Source organism: Ananas comosus, linkage group 3, assembly GCF_001540865.1.
Source record: "Ananas comosus cultivar F153 linkage group 3, ASM154086v1, whole genome shotgun sequence".
NCBI lineage: Eukaryota > Viridiplantae > Streptophyta > Magnoliopsida > Poales > Bromeliaceae > Ananas > Ananas comosus.
Window position 1 is genome coordinate 16,554,896 of NC_033623.1, and position 15,393 is coordinate 16,570,288.

Here is a 15,393-nt window from a genome sequence, read left to right on the forward strand (position 1 = left end):
TTGTAATAATGATAATTCATGACAGTTTTACCACCGAGTTATTAGCTAGTGGGGATTCGTACCATACAGATTTCCGAGTCTGTGTCGATTGGCTTTAAATTCATAAGTCGTATGTGATCATTTCTTTCATCGGGTAAGTTATATCCTTAATGGATCTCAGAAATCTAAGCTACTTATCGCACGGTTAAGATAGCTAGAGCAAATGGAGAAAGCAGAGGAACTGCTCGAAAGAAGAAATAGTTCCAGACCACGTTGGACCCCGTTTCGGCCGAGTTATAAAGGTGCAAAAGCTGATTCTCCTCTCTCTGGGTTCTACATCAGATCCAAGCAGGTATGGATAGTGCAAGGATGCAAATAATCTCTACTGGACAGTATTCCTGTCCGCTCGGGTCGAGAATGTGGCTTAATTTCTTTTTCTACAGCTAGATTGCTAAATATCTATAAACAATACAAATTTACCACGCAAAAGATATAAACCGGATGGCACTCAAAAGTAATTGTTAATACGCCTAAAAGAAATTGAGGCACGGTTGGATTGCTGAACTGAATCGTCACTGTGCCTAAAAAGATAGTAGTGCCACACAAAGTAATCATCAGTATGCCTTAAAAGCTACCACACAAATTACCACACTTATGTCTAAGTACAAATGCCTAAAAATTACTTAGCATGTAAATACCATGTGAACATTTGACACTTCTTCGTCACTTTTAATATAACAATCACATAGGAATATGGCGCGTGAGAAGTATAGAAATGTTACTGTAAACCGAGCAACTTCTGCTGCTGCCGTCCTTCAACTACAATGTTGATGATATTTACAAGTTCACTAATATCTTTTGAGAAGAGGTATTGCTTTAGATCATACTCATTGTGTGTTACTATCTCTCTGGTCTACTGGATATATAGTTCTTCTCCCCTGCATTTCTTTCCGAGGTGGTTTTTGAGTACAATGCTTCGTCTGCCCTGAATTCCTAATTGCTCTACTCAATTACAAACAAGTTCATTTTAATTCGACGATCATATTATCGACGTGAGCATCTAAATTATGATGCTTAATTAAATTCTAAAATCATGCATGACAAGTTGGCATAACCGGTAATTGAATAACCTGTCTGATAGTTGCATAAACTTTCTTAACTGGGATACACACTTATGCATTAACTTGTTCACAATAAAACATGAACTACTGCTGGCGAACTCATTCTTAGTAAGCTCTCAACAACCCACCTTCGCAATCATTCCAATCTATGGTTTGGCTTCAAATTTACTCTTTAAACTCGCTTCAGTCGAAAAATCTGGGCGCTGAAAGTTAATGCCCACGACGGGTGAGTGCATAAGAGTCTTGGGAGAGTGACGTATACACACCCTCATCAGAAACTAATTGTTGTGATAAATGACAAGAACAAAAACTACAAGAAAGATTTTTTTCAGCATAATAACACTGCCTTTCGTGCGTGCGGTTCATATAAGAGATTCATTTCATTAATTTTTAACGTGCCATAGGTTCCAGGGATGACACACATAATACAAGCAACTTTCCACAATTTCTTACAATTGGAAAAAAAGAAAACTAGATGCTGAAGAAGCCATTGAATTTCTTTACACATGAAGCTCTGCCAATAACCTATTTGTTACTGACAGGTATTCAATCACTATGTGCATGAAACCAAAATCAGGAATACGCAGAGAATAGAAAACAACAGATGGAAACAGAAAATAGGCAACATCTAAGAACAGTTAAAACCACTACAGCAAGGATGTAAATAAACAGTTGTTATTTCCATTCATCTCTATCAACAATGACATACTGGAAAAAGGAAGAAAACAAAAAGGAACAGGGAGGAAACTCAACTCACCTCAACTCAACTCAACTCAACTCACCTCAACTCAACTCAACTCAACTCACCTCGGGTTCTTCTTCTCTCTCTCTCTCTCTCTCTCTCTCTCTCTACTTGTTCCTTCCCCAAAGAGAGTCCCAAAACACGGGCCAGTTTCGGCGCGCCTCGTTCCACCCAAGCAGCGATCCATCCCGCGTCGGATCCCAGCTGGCGGAGACGATGCCGTAGCTGACGCCGAGCAACGCCGATCCGAAGAAGAAGAAGGAGACCCCGAAGGGGATCCACGTGGGCACGTCCACTTTGGCCACCACCTTGAGGTAGTAGAAGAAGGGGAAGAAGAGGAGCCCCAGCGAGAGCGGGATCCCCACCGAGAGCCCCATCCTCCGCATCATCCGATTCGTCACCACCTCCGGAATCGTCCCCGCGTCCTCGCCGTCCTCGTCTCCTTCGTCCTCGTCGTCCTCGTCCTCGTCCTCGTCCTCGGCCGCCTGGCGCCGGTGATCTCCGGCGGGTCCTCGGAGGGCCCGGCACTCTTCTTCCGCCGCCGCCGCCGATTCTGGGCCTTTTGGGGTGTGGGGCCGAAGCCGCGAGGGCTTTTGAGGCCGGAGAGAGGGGGGAGGAGGAGATGGCGCTCTGGGAGAGGGGCGAGGAGAAGGGGTTTGGGGCGGAGGAAGCGAGGTTGAGAGTGAGGAGAGGGGCGGAGAGGGGCGAAGTGGGCGGTGGAGAGGAGAGAGGAGGAGAATGAGGAAGATGACGACTCCATGGAAGAGGGAGAGGGTGGAGCATTCGTTTCTTCGTTTTGGATGATGAGAGGGAGCGGCTTATCATCCACTTCTCGTTGCAGAAGCGGTTTTCGGGTCCCTAGTGAAGCCCGATAAAGTGTTTCCATTTCCCTAGTCTATTTTAAAGGAGAAAGTGAAAAATGACAAAATGGTTTCTATCCGTTATTCTCTGGATAGATCCGATAACCCTCATGGTTCCGCTCAAATAAAGCGACCACCGCTCATCCTTTCGCGTCGGCTCCCCGTTCGCTCGCGCGGCTTCGAGAGAATGGCGTCGCCGCAACCGGAAAACCCTAAAGAAGATCTTCTCAAAAAGGTCCCCAAAACAGCTTCATCGAAGCTCATCCTCCTTCTGTTTGAGCTTTTTTTATATCTTCGCATTTGATGCTTCTTCTTCGTCTTGCTACAGATTCGCAGCCATGAGGTCGCGATCAGCGAGCTCAACAATCTCCCTCCCTCTCGAGTGAGTTCTCCCTCGATTCTTTTTTCTTTTTTCTTTTTATCTTTTTCCTGTTTCTTCCTTTTGTTCTTCTTTCATCTCTTGATTCGATCTGCTGTTAGGGTTTTGCTAGTGTTTCGATCTTCCTGTTATCTTCGAATTTTGTAGTTTTGTTTAGGGTTTGAAAGTTAATTTCGCAAGTGTCTTTTTTCGACTCATAATATAATCTGATGTTAGGGTTTTGCGAGGGTTTTCTGTTATCTTTCGATGTTATAGTTTTGTTTACAGTTTGGTTGTGTATTACGTAAATTTCCTGTTAGTGTGTTGCTAGGTTATCGATCTTTTGGTTATCTCTTCAATGGTATAGTTTTATTTAGGGTTTGTGGGAGAAAATTTCATGTAGTTTGTTGAGTGGATTCTGGTCTAGGTTTTCATGATGTGCGTAGTGCAATTGCTCAGAGGCGAAATCATGATCTCAAGATAATTTAGTAGGACCTGTGATAGTGAAAAACTCATCGTAGATAGGATTACGAGGGGAGTTCATACCCTAGTTTTTATTTAACTTTAGGAACAAATTTATTAGGACGGCATAGTACAAATTATAGCTGTGGAGTAGCCTGCTTCTTTCATTTTAATTTTCTCAAACCTACAAACACATTCTCACTTCTAGCTAAGTTGGAGGTTTTTTATTGTTCATTCAGCTTTCTAGTGATTCAGTGAAACTTCAAATTAAGTGGTTGTTGATTATGAGCCAAGTAAGAAAGATATCCACTGTTCTGTTTTCAACAGGAGAGGATCTCTCAAATTTAATGGTAATCAAACATGTAGGAATCTGGTCAACCAGGAGAAAGGGTGTGCGACTACAAGTCCGTTTCTCCAAGGTCTTTGAAATCAGGCCAAAATTTATGTCACATTGAAATCCAAGGTCTTTGAAGATCATTTACATGATAAGCTTGTATATGGAAAGTTCAGCATGTATATTTTCATGGTTGTGATGTTTGATCTTCCGTTCAGTGGTTCCTAGCTCCAAATCATCCCATAGAATACTCCATTAATATTGTAAGCACGGAGTTGCTGGCAATTCGCTCACGGAATATTGGTAGTCTATTGTACAGACTAAATGTGTGAACTGCTTGCTAATTAACCCAACAGTTCTTCAAGTGTTCTGCTTAATCACTTGATATAGCCACAAGGCAGGCACGACACAAGACTTCTTATAATCATTATAGTCCTGCTGCTATGCACACTCGTTCCCTTAGTAATTATGTTACCTTCGATTTTCTTGTTTGATAGTCCTTTTGAGAAGAGACCAAATCCGTTTCAGTGAATGTTTTTTCATTCTCCTCTGTATCTGTTACAAGTGGTAATTTTACTTGAAGGTTGAATAGGTAGATTAAAAATTATACCTGTTGTGTTCACCCAGTACTGTTAGGTCATATGCTTCCTGATTATTTTCATTTGGATGTGCATTTGTCAGTATGGCTTGTCTCTGAGTCATTTATGTTTTACTCTTAATCCCTGTAAAAAGTGTTGTAGCATTTCATAAGTTTCTGGTGATTTTGTCACTGCAGGCTGCGTATCAAAGAAATTGCAATATATTCTTCCGTAGAAACATAAAAACGGCAATCGCATTTGAACAGAGTATGCACTCTCTAGAATCCTTATGCCTAGCTACTTAAAATTATGTATACTATTTCTGATTATGCTGTCTAATGTTGGCCAGAACAACTTGACTCCTCGAAATCGCAACTACAAAAGCTTAATGTAGATTTATAATCCCCTACATCCAAGATGGCACATGCAAAGTATGTGATTTCGATGTACAAGTCTTAAATGTGTGACATTCTTATGTCCTGCCATATTATTTTCCTTTGTAAATCCTTAATAGCTTGTGGTATCATTTTTTTCCCTTTTTGTAGATTGAATCTTCATAAATATCAGTATCATCATCTCTTTTATTAGAATGTAGTTAAAACAGGAGGAACTTACTAGATGCTGACGGTTTCCGCCGAGGCCATTTACAAGAGATGTGCAAAGCGGCATGCACTCAGAAATCATAATGTTCCCTAGCAGTGACATCATTGGTTCGGTTTTTTGTGCAAGTGTTAGCTAATATCATTGTCATGTTTATTGTACTATTTGAAATATGAAAAACTAAACCAATTAGACTTACTATTAAGTGCACAGCGTTGATTCCTCATGAAGCATCACTCAAGCCGGACGAACCCAATTGATTGGTGGAGAGTGACAGCTTGTGCGCGTTACAGCCCAGCTGGCTAAGAGCGATGTGGGTGAATATTACTCGCAAAATCTATTTCTCCAATGAAGCTCAAACATTTAATATTTCCAACAAGTTAAAATCAAAACCCGTGAGGGTATCACTGTACAAAATATCAAGTTCTGCTCCAGCGGCAAGTGAAGTTTACAAGAATGGCCAATTTAAAGGCTAAGCTCAAAACCACTGGTGCACGTATGTATCAGAAATCCATCAAACATGACAATTTGTGAGGCAAGAAATTCCTACATTAATCTGAGCACAGCAAAAGCATTTTGAGTAAATGTTGCGTAAGTTATGAAAAATAGAAAAGAGGCACTAATATTATATAGTTGAGATACTACTATTATATTATTCAACAGCGGGTGTAGTGCTCCAGAATTCCTCGATCACAGAGTTGGATTTCTACAACATACAATGAAATTCAGGACACTGCAAAACATTGATATGCCAGCAGCTTCGTGCAGAAAGAATGGGTCACAATATGTGGTGCAATATTTACATGATTAAATTGCTACATCTTTCACAGAAGAGTATATGTAAAGTGAGATATTCGGCATTTTGCTGCCTCACCAACCGAAGGAATTGGTGGCAAGGGGCCCTGTTTGGTTATAAGCGGCTTCATCAAATGGGTGTTGTTGTAACATGATTGAAGGTGTGCTTTCAATGCAAACAGGGGACCTGCCTTAAACTTCACTCTTCTGTTTTGTCATATCATTCTCTCTGTCAATAAAAGTCACGATGGTTAGTAGAAAATCGAATATGACCGTCGACAGAAAAACGGTACTCAATCACAGAAATACCAACCCTACATGTTCAAACACAAATGAGCAAAATGCGAAGGGGTGTGTGGAAAATCAAAGAGCATGAACTAACCTTAATATAGAAGAATTAAATACACAAGTTTTACATCACCATATCAATCAATGGGGTGCTTGTCCGCTTGCCTGGAAGTGTATTGTGCAGAAAGCAGCAGCAACGAAAGGAAAGCGCTTGCTACGAAGATTGCGTCAAACCAACGATGGTAGAAGTCAAATTGTATATCCCCTCCCAAAACATCAGTAATGATCATCCTGGCATCCAAATTCAGCACAAATATTCAATAACAGAAATTGTGATATTTCTTTTTTTATGATGGCGGAAAACTAAATACGGTGTAGTAGATAAATGACTTTTTCAATTAATGATACTTTTTTTGAGGAAATATCTAGTGAAAACATGAGCAGTAATTAACAGTTGCAGTCATTCCGAGTGGTTTCAAGGAACAGGCAACCCTCGTGGCTCATAAAAATTAACAGGTTCAGCAAAACAGCAGGTTCGTATATGCTTGATTGTAGGATCCAAGCATTATCAGATGCAAGTTTTACAGTATAAAGCTAATCACACAGTGTATAATGCACCACTCTCTAGCGTCATAGAGGATTACCTGTAATCAGTTGCCAGGCTTTTCCTTATCAGTAGGATTGACGATACAAAATACATGCCCATAATCTCCGACAGGAAGAGGACAACATTAGTAGTTGATCCACTCCCAACTCTCGAAACCGCAAAGAAGAACTACATGCAGAAAACCATGCAGGGAATCATTACAATTGAATATTAAGGTCACATTAAAAAGGGTAGAAACAGCCATACTCGTTCGAATCCCAATCAGTTAATTAATAGGTCAAAATAATTTTAAACTCAAAAAAAAAAATCTAGAGTGATCATGGATCTATAGTAAGAATGATAATTTTCTAAAGTTTTGATGGAAGATTTCATTGGATCCACATCCTAATGAATTAGAAGAGAGCCGTTTCGAACTAATAGAGAACCACTGGACAGCCCATATAAGCTGAAAATTTTAAGGTAGAAATAAACAAAAAACCACCAACTCACCTTCATGAGATTCGTCAGGAAGCCTCGAACAGAGATGACGACTAGCATTCCAATGAATAGCAAAGATATATACTGTTAGCCAACGCAGAATAAGTAAATAGTTTTAGAACTATAATCATATTATAGAGGAAATTAACAATTCAAGAATAGATGCAATTGTCTGCTGCACAGCGATGGCTTTACACTTCAATTATATATATTGTTTCCTTGGTGAAAATTATAGAACTGTCAAGGTACATCTCATACTGGGAGTGAAAAAAAATTTATATAGGCCTTTTCAGTTAATTTTATCTGTACAGTCTAATATCAGATTGCCTACCTGTGATAAAAGAGCAGCATCTATGCCAATGTCAAAGAACTGTAAGAAAATACTGATTGTCATTGTTACCGGATCAACAGAACCTGCCTGCATCAAGAAAAAGAAAGGAAAAGGAATGGAAAAAGAGAGGAAAAAGAAAAACCTTCAACAGAGGGGCAACTGTGGATTTGGCAATAGTATAAAGCAGAAGCTTATTTACACTATTTCACATCATTTAGCTAACAATTTCATCGAAGAGAATGAGTAGAGAGATCTTTACCTCTTTAAACACCACACTTTGCAGAGACTGCAATACAAAAGGAGGGAAAAAAGTGAGAATAACTCCTCAAGACCAAGAAGAAGCAGACCGCAGGAAAAATAGTTGAAAATAATATTCTTGACAAAATGAATTATTCTTCTTAGAAAACTTACGAATCCATTTCATGAGCTGAAAAATATATAAAAGGCAAACAAACACCTATATGATAGCTAGGTACCAGAAAAATTATCACCGTTGTGGACCTTACGGGTGGGCATAAATAAGCACAGAATTGTATGACATCAGCTAGGACCCACTAATTGTTGAGGATGCAAAGGAGACATTGCAAACTTTAAAGATATTTTCCTCATTGACCCTCAAAAATTGGACTGAATGTCATTTGTTAAAGGAAGCCCAATACTCTTATATCATGGAAAGAGTCAACAATTCACAAGACGGTAAGATATGGTGGTCTTGTCCAGGAATCTTTCCTTAAGTGGCACAAATTAACTAGAATGAAATGAAACATACATTCAATTGGTTATAATAGTTGAGCACATTAATAGAGAGGATATTTGTATATTTAAGAAAACCATACTATATGTGCATCTCTTTCCTTGATCAAAAGCAAAGCTAATTATTAAGTTCATAGTGCAACGATATAGCACAATCCAAAGGACCTTAGACTACCGCATGCGTCAAACTAAAAAGTTGGATAATTTGGTCCATATGATGCTTGCTCTTTACGGTAAATGCTTGAATATTTTGAGATGAGCTTTAAAAGAACATTTAATTATTCAATTTAGCCCAAACATCTAAATGATTGTGTATGTTATAACAAACTTCATGCTGGTAAAACCAAAGTAAATGATATAGTGCTGTTTTATTTTGCTGAAAGTGCATGCCAGACTTGGAGATTGCCAATATTCTGCTACTGCTTTAAGTACTCTCAAAATTAGAGAATGGACACATAGGTAAATGCTATTATACCTTGATCATCTTGTAAACACAGTAAACAGACAAAGCATAGCCTAATAAATTCTGAAGGTGCCCTCGCCATGTTCGAGAAAATGCAGCAGCTATCTGGAATAATCACAAAGGACGCAAACAGTTGTGAGAAGCGCTAGCAAGAAACTACAAAACACACTTACAATAACCCCTCCACCCCCGACCTCCCCAACTCCACCGCACCCACCCAACCACCCCTGCTTCCCTCTGTCTTAACATATGCACACAAAGAGAAAAGAGGTTTAGAGTCAACAATCCACACTGATTACCAATATGAGCAAAACAAACTGTAGATAGGAGAAAGAGAGAAAGAAAGTAAAAAGAAAAAAACCGAGGCCCGAGAGAAATTTTTCTTGTTTGAGGATAAAATCACACTGTAATTGCTCTTGATTGAGACCTAGAAAAATAACCAGCATTGATCAACTCTTAAGTTGCATTTAAAAGACATCATCCTGGCGAGTTTGTTTGATGAACATGTGCTATACTGAATGCCTTATGTATGAGGATATCTTATGCCATCGGAAGCAAAGACCCAAATATATTGGCTAACCTCCAATAGGGTTGGTGATATTTTTGCTGCATGTTTGATGACGCTTTTTGATGCATAAAGGTATGTATCCATAGGAATAAGCCATAAGATGTTTCTCTCATATTTTTTTAGTAAGGTTTTTGATTTTGCAATTAAGTGATCTTTTCTGATACAATTAATCACCTACTGCCTGAAGCCAGAATGTAGCTCCATTCAACTCAACAGTCAGAAGACAGAAGAATTACAATACGGAATGCATGCCCAAAAAGTACCCATAAACAGTCAGATACAAGATTAGAAGAAGACCTTAGCTTGACGGAGTTCATATATCTCAAGGAATAATTGCTTTGAGAGCTCTTCCAAAGCTTGTACCTCTGCTTCCAAACTCTTGATATCTTCAAAACAACAGTAAAGGAATCAGAACAGGAACTTTATACGAAATAGGATGCTTTGCCATATCAACTTTGATGAAACTGATGCCTTCAAATGCCAAAAACCAACACATTGCACTCAAAAGCATGATAGAGCTCTTCTTTTCTTTTTCTTTTTTTCCTCTCTTAATCATTCATCTCCACGAAGAAGAGAAGCATACTTGTATATTGTTCAAAAAAATGCACTTAAAATGAAAAGAAAGGTGAAAGATGAACCCGGATATCCCAAGATTGTCACATATTCATATTTTTAAAAGTATATTTGCTCCATATAGATCTCAAGGAAAGAGATATCTGATAAATGATGAGAAACAACCTTGTTATTGCTTCTTAAAAGGAACATAAAAGAATTTGAGAATTACAAAAACAACAATCTACAAAATCTACAAAGCACCTTACTATCCGGTCAAAACTGAAAAACATCATCTCTAGCAGGCATCTCCATCTTCTCTGTAAATACTAATGTTCAACACTCATCACCACCTTCTTCCGACAGCCCAAATAAAAACAATAATATCACATACGATAACCTCTCATCAATCGTTATCGACATTGTATCATTATAGTCGAAATAATAGCTAGCAACAGATACAAGGAAATCATTATTGTTTAACTTATTAGTAACTTCTCTGAAACACAAAAAGAAATAAACTCAAAGAAAACTCGCATACGAGCATACCCTGTTCAGTTTGATCCTCTTGAACAGACCGAACAACTGTTCCAACAATACGCTTCAGAAAAGATCTAGCTTTTAGCTTCTGCAATCAGAAATTTGTTTGATTAGTTATGTCGAATTCTTCAAAACACTAGCAAACAAGATTATTTAATTTTGCTTCAACAATTGAAAATTCATCCTTTCAATTTGTTTTCTCATGCTCTGAAGACTGGATGCAAATCACTCCCAACTCTCATCAAACACACATCTCACTTTCACTTTTCCACCCTGAAGTGTCTCAGCAGTAAGAGTGGCATCCATTAACTTCTGAACTTATTCACAACTACCGTTGACCATAATCAAAACACCAGACAGACCGGATTTCAAAAGGTACCTCTTCTGATCCCTGCATCCGCTCCATCTCCATCTGGGACAGAATGATTTTCTTTTTCTTCGTGATACAAGTCTCTATTGATTGCATTAGTTGTCTTTCCAAGGCTTTGATATCTGCTTCATCAATCTCCCTGTCAGATAAATTACAGATAACATCAGCAAAAATCAATACAAGAAATTCTTCGGACAGCTACTTATGCAATAAAGTTATCCACAGAACTCTCTCATCAATTATCTCATAAAAATCTCCGAAATCTGCATGTTTGGTAGTATACAAAATCATCAACAATATAAACAATAAATAATATTGCTCGAAGTGACTGCCAACTGTAGATATAAAATACGAGTCTCACACACAAATTCTGTCAAATATGAGAGCAGCCAAGTTCTACTGCTATCTCTAGACATCACAGATGTTGAAAATGAGGAAGTCGAACATGATAAAAACAAGACTACCTTGGGTTGACTCATTATCTGAACAACCCTAAACAGAACCTTGGTTTTGCATTAACATCTGCTCAAAAGCATGTAAAATGATTAATGCCTTACATCCAACTAGTTGCTTTTATTTAACCTCTGATATGTGCATTATGTGTTCAGGATTCTCTTTATTGCCTAATATTCCGAACCCTAAGCAGGAATGTTGGACACACATATTGAATCATTGGCAATGTAGAGGAAATCATATTGAAGTATACAGACAATAAAAGATCACAACAGGACTATAGACCCAAAGAATAGCAAAGAAAATAATAATGTGATTACCTCTGGCCTAAGCAATTGAAGGTGCATGGATAAACAGGAATTAGCCGCTTCTATTGTATGAAGCAGATTTCTTACCACTCCATGTGTTGATCCCATCAACTAGAATTATAGTCAGGAAAAAGCTAAACCATCTGATTTTATTTCCAAAAATTTAAAATTGTAAATAATGATGGGTTTATGTTGGAGTATGGATGTAGGGCTTGATCTTCTTGATAAAATAACTGCTTAATACTCTCATATATCTATGTATATAACACTAATATATCTGTGTTTATATAAGTGCATACTCTTCAAAGTTTAAGTGCTTTTCCAAAAATAGTTAAACATAAAATTTCTTTTAGGTATATAAGATCGCAACAACAGTCAAGAGTATTAACCTGATGAAGAGAGATAAATAGCTGTAAGGCAGATTGACAGCTCCAAAACCAGAAAGGACAGCCATGACGGTCACGCCTATCACACCAATTCTACTAACTAGCTGAGTCATTGTGAAGAATCCTGGAAAAGAAAACAAGTCAGAATTGACAAAAAAAAACATTTAGATAACAAAATACAAGGAATATAAGCAACACAGGAAATTTTTCGGGATAATTTACTTTACAATAAACTGTACAAAGTAATAACAAACAGAAGTATTGTATAGTAGATTAGTGCTCTAAGAAGGCAGCAAAGCAAGAACCTACATGTAATGTAGCCAACCAAGTATCGTCACTTTAGCTGAGAGGGAGAGCAGCGGGACCAACTGGCACTCAATATAGAGAAACTTGTAGGACCCAAAACTAACAGTTGGTATTTGAAGTAAAAACAAGTATGTAATATATCAAAGCACAAAAAGGCAGAACAGAATGATCTGAATCTGCTCGAGTAGTTCTGGCTTCAAGTGTGCTTGGAGGAAAAAGTCCTAATATAGTTGCCAAATAGATCTGATGAAACTTAGTGTAAGATAGATAGTCTTTAATTCAGCAAGCAATCAGGATAAAATGTTGTGCCTGAAGTATCAATCACAAAGTAATCTATCTAAAGAAGGGAAACATCTAAAACATCAAGTCAACAGGTCAATAGAATAGGAGTAGCTCGAAATAAACAATCACAAGGCAAAGTCAAATAAAGTATACAACTTGCCGTACAACCAGCAGAACAGGATCAGAATACCAGATACAGTCACTTAATCCTACATAGGGCAGAACGGAAACTATTTAAGTTGTCTTTACAGTGGAACAAACCTCTTTCAGGAGAAGGCATAGGAAAGTGGATACCCATGCGCCAAAAGGCATAAAGAAATGCCTGTAAGAACAAGATTGCTCCAAGTGCAGCCCGCTCTCTTCTGACTCCTGCAACGGGAAAAGTTAATATGTCAATTAGTCCATGCACAGCTTCATACAAACGAAACACTGTGAGCAGCAAAGACGAATTCAGATGCTTCTAATTCTCCTGCCAGCCTCAGAAGGAGAATTATACAAGATGTTATCCCCCCACAACACTGATCCATAGCCGAAGCAGCGCGGAAGTTAGGAGGTTTCTAAGAGGTTTCACAAGTAGCAGATCCTAGACTGGCTCATTTCTAAGCTCGTAGCTAGTTAAAAAAGATTTGGTTTGCCATTGAAAATTCTCATGCATGTTGTAAAAGCAAGTTCACATAAATAACACTTCATAATGGCCAACTTCAGAAGAATTATTTTCCTGGATCTTCTGTCTGCTAACAAGTTAATTTATTGCCAATTCTTGAGAGCACGAAGATCAACAGTAGGAAACATTATATCAGGAACAACGTAAAGACCAGATGATGGCTAAATATAGAAGAAATCAAATGAAGCAAGTAAGTAATTACGAAAACTCCATCAAGAAGAGGCGAGACAAACCGCTATTACGGAGCACCAGGTAGCAATGGTAATAGGGCAATATGAAGACCAGCAACAGGATCAAGCAGAAGAGATCGATCTTCCAATTGATCCATCGAGCCCTGCGATTACAACACGGGATCAGATCACTCCAAGAAGCCGTCCGTAAAAAGGGCAGGGGACTGGGGAGTCAGAAACCCTAGCGGGTGCGTACTCCTTGGAGAGGACGGGGAGGATCTCGAAGAGGACGAGTTGGAAGAGGTTGCAGGAGAAGGCGAAGACGAGGCTGAAGAGGATCTGCACCAGCGCCCGCTTCTCCTCGTACTCCTTGTACAGCCTCCGGTTCAGGAACCACAGCCCGGCCCAGCCCAGCAGCCCCAGCGACCCCGCCACCACCACGCCCTCGTACGCCCTCCACCCCCAACCCATCTCCCAAGTCCCACGATCTCTGACTCTCTCTCTCCCTAGGTACCTACCTACCTACCTACCTACCTACTTATACATAGATCTTGATTTGTCGAGCTCCATTACCGCAGCTCCCCTACTCTTGTCTTCTTCTTCTAGGGTCTCTTTTGATCGAGAGAGACGATTCTTCTTTGCTCCTGCTGCTGCTGTTCGTTGTTCGTTGTTCGTTGTTCGTTGTTCGTTGTTCGTTGTTCTTGAGCTCCTTCCTTTCGCTAATGGCTTGGCCAATCGTGGTTGGTCGAAGGAAGCATCGGAAGGGAGGGGTGGGGACGATGGATGTGCTGTGCTGCCTCCTCTTCCCCGTCGGGTAACTGCGCAAGTCGGTCAATGGAAATCTGCTGGTTGCTCTGGGTCTACCACGTTATCAGAGGACCAGCCACTCATCTATATATATAACGTAAGTCCATAATGCGAGACATGCCGTCCTGAGCTGAATAAGCCATCTAGATACTCTAGACCAGTGCGCCCAAATAACACAAATAGGCTAAATGGGCCGGCGACGGGTGGATGGGTTTAAAGCCTGGGTTTGGTTCGTCTCTCTCTATCCGCGTGGCGAGCCCAATACTAATAAAGGCCTGTTCGACAACGTGGGCTATCGTCTGCTATTAGGCCGAAAGGGGTTAGGGAGTGAGCTGCAGGACGAAGCAAGCTTTGAAGCCTCAATCTATCGATCTGTAGTTCCTATCTCAACCTGCATAGAAAAACCCATTCCCCGCAAAAATGTATATTTATATACATAACAATGCCCCACCCAAACAAAATATTTATAAGGGGAGGTGGGAAGTGGTTGAACATCCTTCATCTAATTATAACTTTCCTTCTCATATATCAAATCAAAAACTAACTTTAGAATAAGCAAAGAAAACAAAAATTTCAATATAAGGAGGGTACTGCAAATGCTAGTTAGATGAAAAGACATCATTAACCTCACCTTACAAAAATCTTCTGACGCATAAGGTAAAAAAGGCTTGATTGTTGGTACAAATTTCAAAGTCTAATTACTTCACATTTTTAAGATAAACTCAAATAATATGAGGGTGCCATTGTAAATTTGTTGTCCCGTGGTCGGGTCCCAGGAGACCCATTTCGTCCTGGGACCATCTCCAGCCCCACAACCAGATATCTATTAATTGTCATTTAAACAAGCTCCTGACTCCTGAGCTCCCCTGTGAACCCTCGTGGCTCCTTACTGTGAAAGCCCACAAAAACCCAAATACCTAGTTCCTCCCCTCTTCAATGATATACTCGCAATGCATCCAAGTGGTCACATGTGCACCAATCATGCCCTTTGCTTGCACATCATACCCAGGGTATGAAGAACCACTGCTTCATTTTGACAACCATATATAGTTACAAATATTAGCTCTTCATCCGGTAACCTTACCCATACCATGGCATGCAGCACAGAGTTTTATTAGAAAAGTCTTTTCCCACCCCCTTCTTTTTTTCCCCTCCCTTTAAATTTATTTTCGTTTGGATAGTGAGGGGAACATATCCAGCTGTTCCTCACCAGCTTTGGAAGCTATGATTCACTTTCCT

At 39.5% G+C, this 15,393-nt stretch overlaps 4 protein-coding genes across 10 annotated transcripts in view; 2 read left to right on the forward strand and 2 right to left on the reverse strand.

Moving 5' to 3' along the window:
* Positions 1–27, forward strand: part of LOC109706988 — a 1,782-nt gene extending 1,755 nt beyond the window's left edge. Inside the window, exon 3 of the mRNA XM_020228016.1 lies at positions 1–27. This exon is cut by the window's left edge and continues 177 nt beyond it. The gene's annotated coding sequence lies outside the window, so the exon portion shown is untranslated.
* LOC109708208 (protein PAM68, chloroplastic) lies at positions 1,730–2,745 on the reverse strand. Of its 2 annotated transcripts, none has more exons than XM_020229854.1 (2): positions 2,354–2,745; positions 1,730–2,312 (listed from the first exon to the last, which is right to left on the reverse strand). In XM_020229854.1, exons 1-2 carry the CDS (start codon positions 2,726–2,728, stop codon positions 1,950–1,952), a joined length of 738 nt encoding a protein of 245 aa, XP_020085443.1. In that variant the 5' UTR covers positions 2,729–2,745; the 3' UTR covers positions 1,730–1,949. The 2 variants fall into 2 exon arrangements, with proteins under 2 accessions (XP_020085443.1, XP_020085442.1); XM_020229853.1 differs by having other exon boundaries at positions 1,730–2,318.
* Positions 2,809–5,244, forward strand: LOC109708209. 4 transcript variants are annotated; one of them, XM_020229857.1, is made up of 5 exons: positions 2,809–2,937; positions 3,031–3,084; positions 4,632–4,701; positions 4,784–4,865; positions 5,023–5,244. In XM_020229857.1, the coding sequence occupies exons 1-4, from the start codon at positions 2,890–2,892 to the stop codon at positions 4,834–4,836; spliced, it is 225 nt and encodes a 74-aa protein (XP_020085446.1). In that variant the 5' UTR covers positions 2,809–2,889; the 3' UTR covers positions 4,837–4,865; positions 5,023–5,244. The 4 variants fall into 4 exon arrangements, with proteins under 4 accessions (XP_020085446.1, XP_020085447.1, XP_020085444.1 ...); XM_020229858.1 differs by having other exon boundaries at positions 5,030–5,244; XM_020229855.1 differs by adding an exon at positions 3,889–3,985 and having other exon boundaries at positions 4,632–5,232.
* On the reverse strand, positions 5,650–14,225 carry LOC109708207 (GPCR-type G protein COLD1). Of its 3 annotated transcripts, none has more exons than XM_020229849.1 (14): positions 13,604–14,225; positions 13,411–13,511; positions 12,775–12,882; positions 11,929–12,049; positions 10,788–10,917; positions 10,418–10,496; positions 9,614–9,702; positions 8,761–8,853; positions 7,792–7,818; positions 7,533–7,619; positions 7,214–7,285; positions 6,762–6,892; positions 6,283–6,408; positions 5,650–6,058 (listed from the first exon to the last, which is right to left on the reverse strand). In XM_020229849.1, exons 1-14 carry the CDS (start codon positions 13,816–13,818, stop codon positions 6,022–6,024), a joined length of 1,416 nt encoding a protein of 471 aa, XP_020085438.1. In that variant the 5' UTR covers positions 13,819–14,225; the 3' UTR covers positions 5,650–6,021. The 3 variants fall into 3 exon arrangements, with proteins under 3 accessions (XP_020085438.1, XP_020085441.1, XP_020085440.1); XM_020229852.1 differs by having other exon boundaries at positions 6,251–6,408; positions 13,604–13,818; XM_020229851.1 differs by having other exon boundaries at positions 6,212–6,408; positions 13,604–13,818.

Excerpts from the sequence above, each read along its gene's own strand:
- LOC109708208 (XM_020229853.1), bottom strand. The coding sequence starts at position 2,728 with ATGGAAACACTTTATCGGGCTTCACTAGGGACCCGAAAACCGCTTCTG. Across the intron at positions 2,319-2,353 it reads AGAGTGCCGGGCCCTCCGAG|GACGAGGACGAGGACGAGGA; the intron begins GACCCGCCGGAG and ends CAGGCGGCCGAG.
- LOC109708209 (XM_020229855.1), top strand. The coding sequence starts at position 2,890 with ATGGCGTCGCCGCAACCGGAAAACCCTAAAGAAGATCTTCTCAAAAAG. Across the intron at positions 3,085-3,888 it reads ACAATCTCCCTCCCTCTCGA|GAATCTGGTCAACCAGGAGA; the intron begins GTGAGTTCTCCC and ends TCAAACATGTAG. Across the intron at positions 3,986-4,631 it reads ATGTCACATTGAAATCCAAG|GCTGCGTATCAAAGAAATTG; the intron begins GTCTTTGAAGAT and ends TTGTCACTGCAG.
- LOC109708207 (XM_020229849.1), bottom strand. The coding sequence starts at position 13,818 with ATGGGTTGGGGGTGGAGGGCGTACGAGGGCGTGGTGGTGGCGGGGTCG. Across the intron at positions 12,050-12,774 it reads TATGCCTTCTCCTGAAAGAG|GATTCTTCACAATGACTCAG; the intron begins GTTTGTTCCACT and ends TTTCTTTTCCAG. Across the intron at positions 10,497-10,787 it reads GGATGCAGGGATCAGAAGAG|AAGCTAAAAGCTAGATCTTT; the intron begins GTACCTTTTGAA and ends TTCTGATTGCAG.